Source organism: Manis pentadactyla, chromosome 6 (genome assembly GCF_030020395.1).
Source record: "Manis pentadactyla isolate mManPen7 chromosome 6, mManPen7.hap1, whole genome shotgun sequence".
Taxonomy (NCBI): domain Eukaryota; kingdom Metazoa; phylum Chordata; class Mammalia; order Pholidota; family Manidae; genus Manis; species Manis pentadactyla.
The window spans coordinates 52,059,504-52,072,608 of NC_080024.1; the positions used below are offsets into that span (position 1 = coordinate 52,059,504).

The following is a 13,105-nucleotide window of genomic DNA, read 5'->3' on the forward strand; positions in this document are numbered from 1 at the left end:
ATTGGAAGAGTATTAGGTAGCAGACAGATTCAAAGGTGACCAGGTTGCAGGAAGCTTGTTGAGGAACCAAACCTGGCAAAGCTTGGGCAAAATTCTTCCACTAAAATAGGCAGCTTGGAGCAGGGCACCTGGCTCTTCCGCCCTGGGAACTTTTCTCTGACAAGGTTTGGCTTCCATGTGGCCACTGGCTGCTCACGGTGGCCGCCTTCACCTTAACCCTACCGCAGCTGTCTCAAATGATCTCCAGCTGACCCCGTGTCTCTGCATCACCCTGCTTCTGAACGTCCCTTCTTCCATCATGCAGCTAAACTCAGACTGCCAACCGGGGAGAAAGAATAACTTCACTCCTTTTATCACTGCATATTATAGGGCTTAGGGCTGCTGAAAACATAGTCAAGTGTCATATTAACAACATCATCTGTAGATAGCATTCTCCCAGAAATCTAAAAATCCTAACAGAATGCAGAAATTAAGTCAGTCTGCTCCTTCCTTCCTTCCTTCCTTCCTTCCTTCCTTCCTTCCTTCCTTCCTTCCTTCCTTCCTTCCTCCCTCCCTCCCTCCCTCCCTCCCTTCCTTCCTTCCTTCCTTCCTTTCTCCCTTCTTTCTCTGTCTCTGTCTATTTTCAAATTCCTAGGACTGTGGCCATCCAGTACAATTTTTGCCATTAAGTTGCTTCAGATTTCCCAAAACCTTACCAGTGTTATTTTCAGACCTCTGATATTATATCCAGTGGCTGAGGTAGGGGGCACAGGAATTTTTAATAACTTTTCAAATAAATATATATATTTTTTATCTCTAGATCTGGCTAAAACTAGTAGACTTCTGTGTACTTCCTAAAAAAAAAACAAAAGGCAGATAGGCTGTAATTGGAACAACAGTATCATCTATGCTTTCCTAGACTACAGTGGAGGTGTAGCAAGAGGGGATTTAGAAAGAAAGAGAGAAAAAATGAGAGGAGAGAAAAGGGAGGGAAAAAGGGGTGAAGGGGAGGGAGCAAAATGGTTTTGCTGTGTGGGGGCTATTTGGCCTGTGCCTATGAATAGATATTGCACTTATTTTATATAGGGCATTGAGATAAAAAAAAAGAGAAGAATCTCTCACATGACCTACAGCTTCTGTAGTTGACAGAATTGTATTGGCACTTGATTAACGAGTCTAAATAGTTGGTGTGTTTAGTGCCTAGAAGGTGAACAATTACTCATAATTGTGAATATAATTATTGGCACAGTATTTTAATTAAAGCAGTTTAACATTATAAGTAAACAACATCCTTAGGCTCTAATTTTTTCTTACATCATCAAATTACACTTACAACTATGCTAACTATGCTAGGCACTGTACAGAGAATCAATTTGTTTTGATTTATTATTATTTTTATTACTATTACTTATTTAACTAAACCTTCACTGTGGAATGATATGGTAATAGATTGTCTTAAATGTGGTCTTTTAGGACAACAATATGTAATATGCTACATTTGACATTTTATTAGTATCATCCTACCTGAGAAATAACTGCGAATTTTTGAGCAGCAGCATATATTACAGCATCAACTCCTCTAAATTCTTATCCATAAAATTGCATCTTCCATGTTGCATCAATAATTTCACAGTGATTAGTAACACAAATAGAACAGTCTCTGTTATTTTATGCAATCTGTACATTTTCCCTAAGAAATGTAATCTCAATCTGTATGGATGAATTCCTATTAAATTTTAATAAAATTGGGAAATTTGAGTCTCAAGTATTTTTTGACTATATTTCTTAATGTGACCTGTAGCAATCATGAAAATAATGGTTAGATTGCACAATTTCACCTATTCTTTATTTTGTGTTTTAGCTATTCTTGTTTCAGCAAATAAAGGTTATCACAGTCCACCTTTATTTTGCTTAATATTGTAGTCCATGGTAATGTCAATTAATTTAATTGTAAGTTAACTATGACATTTAAAAAGATTAGGCATTAATATTAATAAAATTAGTAGCTTGAAGGTAACTCAGAAAAAACCAGAAATATCAACTTTAATGGTGAAAACTGACACTTTCACAGCCAAGAATGATAGCCTAGTAAGATATAGTTGGGCACCAACTCTAAGTTAACTCCATCTTACTACATGTATCACGTGTGACTGAGGTAGAGAATGGCCAAGAATAATTACTTGTTGAAGTCAACAAATAAAGTATAGAGCAAATACATCACAAACCATGTTGCAATTCCATGCTGACTTCCTGGTCAGTGAAATTTTAAAGTGAATTTCAGCTACTAAAATTGAGGTAACTATATTTTACAAATGTATTAATCCATGATTATTTACTTTACTTTTCTATGAGAGCAAGAGGAAAGGTTATGCCGCCCCCTAGTGTAAATATTAATTTTGTAACACCGGAACGACAGTGATCCAAGACTTTACAAGGGAGTCGCAGCCTTGGAAATTATTACTGAAGAGACTTAAACGAAATGTTAAGCTTTCCTAAGGAGCCAGCTTTTTAGGATCACAGATGCATTTCCATAAACTTTATGAGTCAAAAGAATAGCTGGGATCTGAAGGTTTCCATAGGAATTTAATTTCTTTAGCTTCTAGAATATTCAGGGTCCAATCCATACTTAAGGGAGAAGATTTTAATGAATCTTGGGGTGGGGTAAGTATGGGGTAAGAGGTGCCATGGGTAAACTGATTTAAAAAGGAAATGTCGATATTGTTCAATACTGAAAGTGTCCAAATTATGTTAATTTCTACAAATGGAACTGAATGAATGAGATTCTAATACAGATAGGAATGTTACAGTATCAAATATTGTCAATAGTCACACCATTTATTAAGGGTATAGTACGTGTCAAACCTTGAGAAAACTACTTTATATACTTCATCTCATTTGATCTGTAAACATGTTTTCTACAGAGGTAATATTATCATCTCCATTGAAGATGATATAACTGATATGAGAGAGGTGAATTTGACCATGGTCATAAAGCTAGAGACTAGATATGGTAGACTTCTCCTTTCTGACCAATTACCTCTTTTTCTTACTAACATAACACTGACTATATTGGGATTAGCAATGTGCCTGGCCTAATTAGTCATGTTTCCATTATTTCTTGAACTTAGAAGTGGTCCTGTGACACAGCTCCAGACAAAGAGACTATGTAAACACTGTTGGGTGGGACTTCTTAAAAAAATAACATTCAACTTTTTCTCCTTTCTCCTTACTCATTTTTTCTTGCATAGAATGTCGATGTGATGGCTGGGTCAGTAAGCACACTACAGCTGTTAGGGAAAGTGCAAAATAAAATCAGAGTTTTCAGCATTGAGGTAATTGAACCACTTAATGTTAAAAAATACCTACTTGCATATTTCTATTATATAAAAAAAGTATACAAAACCCAATTTAGGTACAGAGTTGATACTTGGGGTTTTGGTTACAAGTAGTTCTACCCCCTATTTACTGATAAAGAGGTATGTCTAGGATTTAAGATCAGATCCATCTGGTGATGAAGTGTTTGTATTTAGCCACTGTGTAAGTATGAAAGAGATAACTTTAATGAAGACACGCTCAAATGAATGCAAGAATACAATCCTGGAATGAAAGTAGCCATTCACTTCCCTATCACAAAGGTCCTTTTCCTCATTTCAACAAGAAGATGTGATTTGCTAAATATCAGGTTTTGAATGAAATACCACAAAAGTAACAGATATTTCTGTTGACACTTCCTTGGATGCCATTGGACTATGTCAACTAAGACATTTTCATTAAGCAAAGAGAAAATCCATATTTTATCCCATCTTCTGTCCTTGACCAGTTGTGAGAAAAATCATTCTGAACCAAACTTTTATCACTAAACCCCCTTTCTTCTCTACAACTTGTCTAACTTCTTTCCCAGTAACTTTTTGTCCAAAACGCTGGTGCTTTCTATAAACCATCTAAGGTATGTGGCATCTCCCAGAGTCCCAGACCTTATCTAAACATCTTCCCAAACAAAATTCGATTGTTCCACATCGGATACTTTCGGTGCTTCCTGAAGGACACAAACAAGACAATTCGGATGGGTTAAACTTTGAATCATTGTTACTTTGAACCCCCAGTGGCTGAATATGGGAGGAAATCTGCCTTTCTGCCATAACACTTCAGCGGGGGGCAAGAGAACCCTCTAAGGCTCAGAGTAGGGCCATGCATAATTCAGTCTGTCAGGAGGAATCAAAGGTGGGTTCAAGACTTCAGAGTGCATCCCACAGGGCTGCTCTGTGTTACCCTCCCCCACTCCCCCACTACCACTACCTGCATTGGGATTACTGGAACTAATTGCATCCTACTCTGTATCTTCAATGATGTTAGCTGCCACAAGAAACACCAAATTCTCAAATTCTTCTTCAATTTCCACATGATTATGTTATATCATCTTTTATGACATAATTCTCTATATTTCCATATGTCTTAAAGCACTTAGACTGTTTCTTGAGTCCAAAAGTGTTTATTATCAATGAAATCTCTGTAGCTTTAGACTGTTCACTAGTTTCACTTCACCCTTTTGCTCCAACTGAGGTCTGTTTCTCTTGAAGACATTATTTCCCCTTATCTTTCTCAAACTATGGATAGATGTTTTATTTCCCAAAATCCTCATATTACTGTACCCTGCAAGCCACATGTCCTCCTTATTCCACCTTAACAATTCTCAACCATTGTGATTCCTTCCCTTATCCTGCAAAGTTCCTGGCTTTAGATCTCATTTCCTTGAAATTCTCCTCTCCAATGGCCTTGCCTCCCTCCTGTGTGCACCCACCATTCTCATGTCATATCTGAGAGGAAAAGCAGTCCATGGCAGCTGTTGGCTAGGAGCTTATCTAGGTCTAAGAGTAAATTCTTATCAAACATGAACCAGTTACCCAGTCCACTAACATCAGGCAAGGTTATCTATGAGCACAATGGAACCTGAAAGAAGCAAGACCACCCAGTAACCATGTTTGAGCACAAAAACAAAAACACCATGTTTGTTTACCAAACATCCCCATCTGACAGCAAACATGAGCAAAAGCTGCTTCTTTACCAATTACAGCTTTATCTCCACTTGTTCTTGTTGCCATGTAGGTAAAAAGTCCTAGGATAACCAAATCACAGAACTAGCACTTCTTTCTCACAATACAACCCAGAATAAAACAATGCTTACTTAACTGTCCACAAAATCACTTTACCCAGTCTCGAATCCTATAAAACTATTCTGTATTCCCTTTTCATGAGACGCACCCAGGTTCCCCATGCATTATGTGCAGTTTACCTTCTTCCAACAAGTACCAATATATCCACTTAGGTTCAACTACACCCGTGTTTCTGGTTTGGCTGATGGGCACTGACATATTTTTCATGAAAACTTATTTTTTTCTAAAACCTAAGTCCTTCATTTTATATAGCCATCCTCTAAAGTCTTTTTTCTTAAATGTAGGCTACCAAATAGTACTTTTTTATATTAAATTTAAAAATATTTTCTCTCATTTAAAAATAGCCTAATTTTCTTCAAGTATAATAAATGCATGTCTGATTCATTATTGGAGTTGAACAGAAAAGAGTAACTATATTTTACATAATTATAGAATCTTTGGCAGGAGTCAGAGAGATTTACTGAGATAAATTGTAATCTTGACAAAGATTTAAAATAAAGTTATTTTAAATTCCTTTGTAAGGTAAGAGAAACATTCCACAATGAGATCTATCAATTTTAAACCTAGATAGTTTAACAGTGTCAATTTTACCTATTTCCAATTAAAGCCAAATATGATTTGTATTTCAACTATTGAGTTGCCTTATTGTAAAAGAGATATAATAAAATGATTTTCAGTGTATTAGTTGGGGTTCTCCAGACAAACAGAACCAATTGGAAAGATGGAGAGATGGGCAGATAAATAGCTAGATGGACGGAAGGAAGGAAGGAAGGAAGGAAGGAGGGAGGGAGGGAGGGAGGGAAGGAGGAAGGGGAGAATGAAGATGACAGATAATTGGGAATTGATTCAGTGATTACAGTTTTGCAAGGGTTCTTTCTGAAGGGCAGGCCAGTAGGATGGAAACTCAAGGTACGATTTGATGCTTCTGTCTTGCAGCAAAATCTCTTCTTCTCCAGGAAACCTCAGTTTTTGCTCTTATAGTCTTTCAACTGATTACATAAGACCTATCCACATTATTGAGGGTAATCTCTATTTGAAGGCAACTGGGTATAGTTGCCATCTACAAAATATATTCACAGCAGCTAGGTTAGTGTTTGATTAAATAACTGGCTGCTCTTCTGGTTGACACATAAAAGTAGCTGCCATACTCAGCAGAGCTCATTTTTTTTCTAAAGCCATTTAAGAAAAAAAATATTTTCTCATAATTTGAATATTGTATTGGCATCATAAACATTCAGTACATTAAATGTACTTACATTTAGGAAAGCAATTAACTTTCTTCTAATGGTGTCCAACCATTATGGAAGAGTCCAGAATACTACATCAGGTAATGCTCTTTGTTTACTTTAACAAGAATTGAGTTTTAATTATTTATTACCCAATTTTATCTTATACTATGCTAGGAAGTATACTATTTTTCCAAAATTAATGAAACCATGGTAGTTAAAAACACCTCAATATTATAGTATATATGGTAAGAACTTTCTCAGAGGCAAAGGGTAATTTATAAGGAGATAAGACAGATCTAATGGTTGGTTGCAGGCTAAATATTTTAAAAAGGAGAATGAATAAAATTATATTTCTTAATTTTTGTAGTTAGCAATATAAAATAGTGATGGATATACATAATTTCTTCATGAATACTGGCTACATGCAGCAGACCAAAAACAACTACTTTTTTTTCCCCTATTTGGAAGGATTATTCAAACTACTAATATACAGCAAATTGCTTTCAAACAGTAACATTTTAGTTAAACAGGATCACTGGAGAAATTTTATGTCCACATTGCATTATCATTATAATTATTAAAAAATATGATTTTCCCTATGGATAATATTTTTCAAATATGTCACATGAAAAAAATATTTACTGAAGGTGTGAATAAAGGAATAAAATTTACACTCAAAATTAATTTTAAAAAGACCAAAACAACAAGAAATTACCAAAAATATCTGTGGCCTGAGCAAAGTTTGAAATTTAAAAATACAAAAATGCATTGCCCTGAAATCCACACATATCTTCATTATGATAGTATTCCTAGATGTATGATCTGGAGAACACTGCTAAGCAGTTCAACTAACATGAATATGCCACAATTTTTTTTGAAAGCTATTGTCCATCTAAAAATTGGTACAATGAAGGGTACATTAAAATGATGAAACTTTGTTCCCCCATATGTAAAATATGGTTCTCTGATTAAACAGTGGGTAAAAAATTCAAGTGCCTTCATTGGTCAGGAAGGTAATATAAATAAGTGAAAAATCTATATTTTTCTATAAAGTGCATTCTTCTTTGAATGGCATTTAAGCTCCAATGTATCAAAACACTGTACACACTAAACAAAGAACTTTTGCAGCCTAAATTTGTACCTGCATACAACCATATGGAAACCTTTGGACTAGGCGGCCCCCATGGCTCTTCTTGAGATCAACATTTTCGGTAAAAATGTATTTACAATAGTCAATAACCTAAAAAATATTGGTGTCGAACTGAGAAGTGAAGATATGTTGCTATCTGAATTTCAGCTATAAAAACTAATGAAATTAATTACTTGATGAACTAATAAAGGTTGGAATCATTGGTATTACTTGACAACATTTGCACTTAAAATATCGTGTACAGTTTTGAGTAGGTCATGATATCATATGAACATAAAAGTCAATTAAAAGTATTTTCCTACTTGAATAATGTGGTCTGAAAATTCACATGTAAAGTTGCTAGAATAAAAAGTAAATATAGCAAAGAATATATGACACCTTAAGTCCAGAAAAAGTTCAGAAAAGTGAGACCAAGGTGGGTTTTAATACTGAATATATAATGGTTTAAAAGAAACTTGGGAGAATATATATACCTGACTGATTATGTGAACAAGCTTACAAAATGGAAAGTTTGGAGATATTTTAAGATATCACCCTAATTCACCTCACCCCTGACCTTTCTTGAGGATATTAACTTAACAGTGATCATCAGCACTAATTCAACAACTAGTTTCTTTAGTCTTATGCACAATCTTAAATGTGCCAAATAAATGGGTTCAATGAGTGAAGAAACCTCTTAATTTATATTAAGATATATAGGAATGTGTAAGGAAATGACCTGGGTAATACTATATTAGATAATAAAAATTAGAAAAGGACATTTATTTTAAAAGGTAGTACATTTCAAAGGTAGTACTTTACTGAGTTCCTGCATACACAAATGAAAAAGCCTAGAACTTTTTCACACTTTCCAAAATGAATACATAGGAAACACCCTAAGTGACAAAAAACCTGCAAACATGTCAAAATATGTGGCTATTTTTCAACACATTCAAGATGAATGGGAGCAGACCTGAATACATCTTAATGCATAATATGTAGTACCTGATACTTAGCACAGAAACTATTGTGCCTAGAATAGTACTATGCAATTGACACATCTCAGTGAATCTGAATGAACTAAATACAAATATGTTGAGAACCAATGAATAAGTTAGTATATTTTTGTTGCCAAACCTGGTACTTAAAATTTTGGAAATGAAGGGCCGCCTACAGAAACAAGGCTTAGGCCAAACAGAAATTACTGATATTTGCATATTGGAAGATGAGAAATAAAGTAAATTCCAACTCAATTTATTCTGTGAATCTGGCAATATTTCTCCACATCTGGAAGCAAGCAGAAAGTAGTGTGACTTCAAACAGTAGATAGATTAACACCAATATCATTCCTTTATCAGTGTGGATATTATCACACTAAGTGCTGTGGATTCCCGAATTTGGTATGTAACTATAAAGGAAATGCATGTGGAGTCTGCATTATTATATTGATTCATTGTAGGACCTCAAAACCACCACTCATTTCTTTGAATCCCATAGTCAATGAAACAGACACAATGCTCTTATGATACAAAAATGCTGATCAACAGAATATAATGAACAAATTAGTACTGATTTCCAAAATTCCAAAGCAAACTTCAAATTCCATATTAAAAGTGATTAAATATATATTTAAATTCTGTATTAAATATATATAATATGTATTTAAGTATTTCTGTTAAAAGTTTTAAAATATATATTAAGTACAAAGAAATTTTTGAATCAGTTGAAAAACAAGCACAACAAATGTCTTAATCCAATAAACAACTACACAGACAATGGTTGTTTGGGATAATCTAGGGAAAAAAAATGAGAATGCATGGAAGGTAAACTTTATTCACTGTCATTAAAGGCTTATTAACTTATTGAGACATTCTGGAGCACCAATAAAATATCAACTTATTTTGTCTACCATATAATTAAGCTGTATCACAGATATGATGCTATTTTTAAAAGAAATCGTAAGTACAGTAACCCTTTTCTTTGCTTGTAAAACTCTGCAAGGTGCAGATTTGTGTATTTTCTGTTAAAGTTGTCAAAAGGAGAATATTTAAAAGCTCAAAAAGTAGGGTCAAGATTAACAATAGGCTTAATCTTTAAATATTTGTTTTTAATTTTATTTGTGAGTGACAAAATATGACCTATGGAAAAGTCTATACATTTTGATAATCTCAGTATATGCATGGCAGGATTACATTCTGGATTTAGGATAAAGTAATTAATCAATGTCACTGAAACCTGAGTTTTATTCTATAAGTAACTTTAAAAGTAACTTCAATTCATGAAAGAACACTATTTTAACAGTTTCAGGCTATCTTAAAGTGTCCAATGACTTTTTTTGAAGATATAAAATCATTTTTTAAAAATATGAAGTTAAAAATGTTCAGAATATCTACTAGTCATCCAGTGATTGAAAATAACTAGAATTTCTTTGGAAAATCAAAGTACCTTTTCCCTGAATGGTTTTACGTTTAAGTTGTGCTGTACTGAAGTAAGAAAAGACACTGGATATATTAGTAAAATCCTTTTAACTTAATACATATTTCAAAATAAAAAATGTGATTATGTCTTCAAAGACAAAATTCAAAATATGTCAAAATCAAACAAAAAGTAGAAAAGATCTCATAATTATTACTACATGAAATGGGTTAAAATGTGATAGTCATAAATTCTTACTTGAAAATGTGCACACTGTAGCATATATATATTTTAAAGATATTTATGCTTCTTAGAGTTGTTAATTCTGAGAAGTTTCAGGTTCAGTTTCTGTTTTTAGCTTATAGCAAGTTCTACCTTATTGTAAGTTCTCAAAGCATCCCCTATATGCTGTAAATAGATTTTTAGGTGAGTATAGATAATTCTCTGTTTAATTAAAAGCATTTGTTTATTAATATATTTAGAATCTCTTCTGTTATACTTACAGGGGGTTATAAATCTCATTCTCTTTAACAAAATCATCAAGAGGCATGTAGAAAACAAATATACAACATACTTGTAAAGTTATAGTTTCAAATATAGTCGGACCATATATGAAAATCTGTAACATCTCAGTCAGTGTAAATCTCCTACACAGGAAATAAAAACTTGGGCAATTTATAAACACAACTTGGAAAGATTAGGTAGCTATGAAGTCTGTTGAGTCCTTTTACAATATACAACTGAGAGAAATATGATAAGATGTTTTATACCAGTTTGTTATTCCTAACATTTGCCTGTATTTAGATTTTTTAATTTCATTTATTACATTTAGTCACCTCTTTTTAACCCATTTTAATCCCAAATTTACACTCGCAAATCTAGACTTTAATTTATCTTTTGTCAAGATTAGTGATAAGGAACTAATCAACCTTAAACTCACAACAAACAAACTAGAATAAGCAAAGTCAACCATTGTTAGAAATCCAAGACTGACTTAAGAATCCAGAGTGCCAGAACTTCAACAAGTTCAGGTTTGACAAATACTTCTTTTTTCTATGAACTCTACACCATTTCATCATCTGTGTTCTTATTGTACTATGGGGATAGGGCTTGTTCAAAAAGTTTCCCATTTCCCTTAAGAGAAACTTGATTTAAAACAACAAACCAGTGCATATTTTTTCAAAATCAAGGGTTGTTTTCCCCCCAAAATATATTTACCTTCTCACACAGTTGATTAGCACCAGAACAACTTCAATAAACCCCTTCGCCTTTGCCTACTGCTCTGTGTAGTAACCACTAAGGAAGGCTATAGCACAGTGTTTTCACTTTCTTTTTTTCAACAGCAAACATTGAGAAAAGCAAAAAAAGAACCCTGCTTCTCTGATCTTAAATGAGCTGAGAGGAGGGGCCCAATAAATTCGAGGAAAAAAGAAAAAAAAATCAAATGAATCACATTGATATCAAAATTCACTTCAAACTTCAGGTGAGAACTTTTCATCCTTGGAAAACATACCACAGATATATTTTTTTTAATTATGTAGAATCATATTCTAAAATGCATAAAGAAAGCTGGATTAAGAATACTGTATTTACTTTTGGACTAATTGAGTCTGTTCTTAAACTTCTATCCTACCTACTCAGCCTAAGTAACCACTTTGTAAAAAAAAATGGGAGGGGTGCTGCTTGCTAATGGACCCAGACTTTAAGTGATACACACATTTGCATATTATCCACCTTACTCTGGCTCTACTTTCCATGCAGTACTTAGCCTAACGAGCCTTCCCTCCACCTCTTTTTTTCTTCCTTAAATTGTGCGTCTCAGGCGATACCAGTGTTTCAGCGGGAGTCACTGTGCAGGGAGGTTTGTAGCTGAGAAGGGATTTAGAAGGAAAAGTAAGAGGTACCACCGGGCACTGTCAGTGCTCAGCACATCTCCTTGGTGAATCAGTAGTGCTCTTCCCACTAAGATGCCGAGAGAGAAGCTCTGTGGTCCAGTGAGAACCTATGATTCCTGGCGGCCCGAGTGAGAACCTATGATTCCTAGCGGCCCGATTGTGACAATGCTTACCCCTCACACTCAACCAAACCTCTTTTGAGTGATAGCTTAGGGTTGACAGCATGGGGTTCTGGAGCCACTCTGTTAAGCTTAGTAAACTCCTCACTGGAGAAGTTTGCTGCCAGTCTTTCAGGAGACAGCCTGAATACAAACTCCTGAGACCATCACTCAATCCCGCCACTTGCTCGGCGCCACCGGTCACATGGCTCCCTGCCTCCATCAGAGACACCCACATCCTCATTCACCTTCAGCTTCCCAGGCCGAAAGATGTTACGGGTCGCTTGGGGTTAGGGTTCTTTTCTTTCTTAAAAGAGGTCCTGTCGACACAATTTGCTTCAGATAAGGGGAAACTGTGGTGCTGTTCAACATAATGGAGCGAGGTGTAGCGAGTCTGGAGCGTTGTAGAAGTGTCAGCCAAAGCCATGGATCAGAAGTCCTGAAGACTCCTGCCGTTTTCTACACCTAATTCTCACCCCACGCCCACAAGACAAATAAATAAAATAAACCAAATCGAATCGCGACACCTCCAAAATTTCACAGTAACCTCAATCCTCCAAACGCCCTCTTTAAACAGGAGAGAGGAATAGAGAGAGAAACAGAAGCAATTACCAGAGTTTTGTTTCCGTTCTTGCTGAGAGGGCCTCGGAAAACTCCCTTGATGTTGCGAAAGTGTCCGTTGCTGAGATGCGTGGAGCTGATGACAATGTAGTAACACTCCATGGAGCAGCCGCCGCCTCCGCCGCCGCAGCCGCCGCTCCCATGCGCCTCGCGCCCGCAGCCGCAGCGCGCCGGGGCCGGGGCCGGGCCGGGTGGGCTGGGGACCCGCGGGAGGCGTCCGCCCTGCGGACACAGGCTCGCTACACCCCTCTGCCGAGCGCGCCCAGGCGCCGCCGCCTCCGCATGCTCTGGCGCTCTGCCTCTCAGGCTCGGTTTCTCTAATGCGCCGCGCGCGGGTTGCCGCGCTGGGAGGGGCCGGCCGGGTCGGCAGGGCGCCGCGCTCCGGAGTCAGTGCCCGCGCGGCGGCCGGGCGGAGCCGGGCAGCGGGAGCCGCCCGGGCGGCAGCGTTGCCCGCGCTCGGCGCCCGCGCTCGGAGTTGCCGCTGCTGGCAGGCATGAGTGTTATTATA

General features: G+C 36.4%; 1 protein-coding gene across 1 annotated transcript in view; it reads right to left on the bottom strand.

Annotated features, from left to right (window-relative positions):
* Positions 1-12,719, bottom strand: part of ZNF804A (zinc finger protein 804A) — a 334,279-nt gene extending 321,560 nt beyond the window's left edge. The window contains exon 1 of the mRNA XM_036879476.2: positions 12,589-12,719. Coding sequence (XP_036735371.2) covers positions 12,589-12,699 — 111 coding nt within the window. The 5' untranslated portion in view covers positions 12,700-12,719. The remainder of the gene's footprint in view (positions 1-12,588) is intronic.
* Positions 12,720-13,105: the final 386 nt, after the last annotated feature.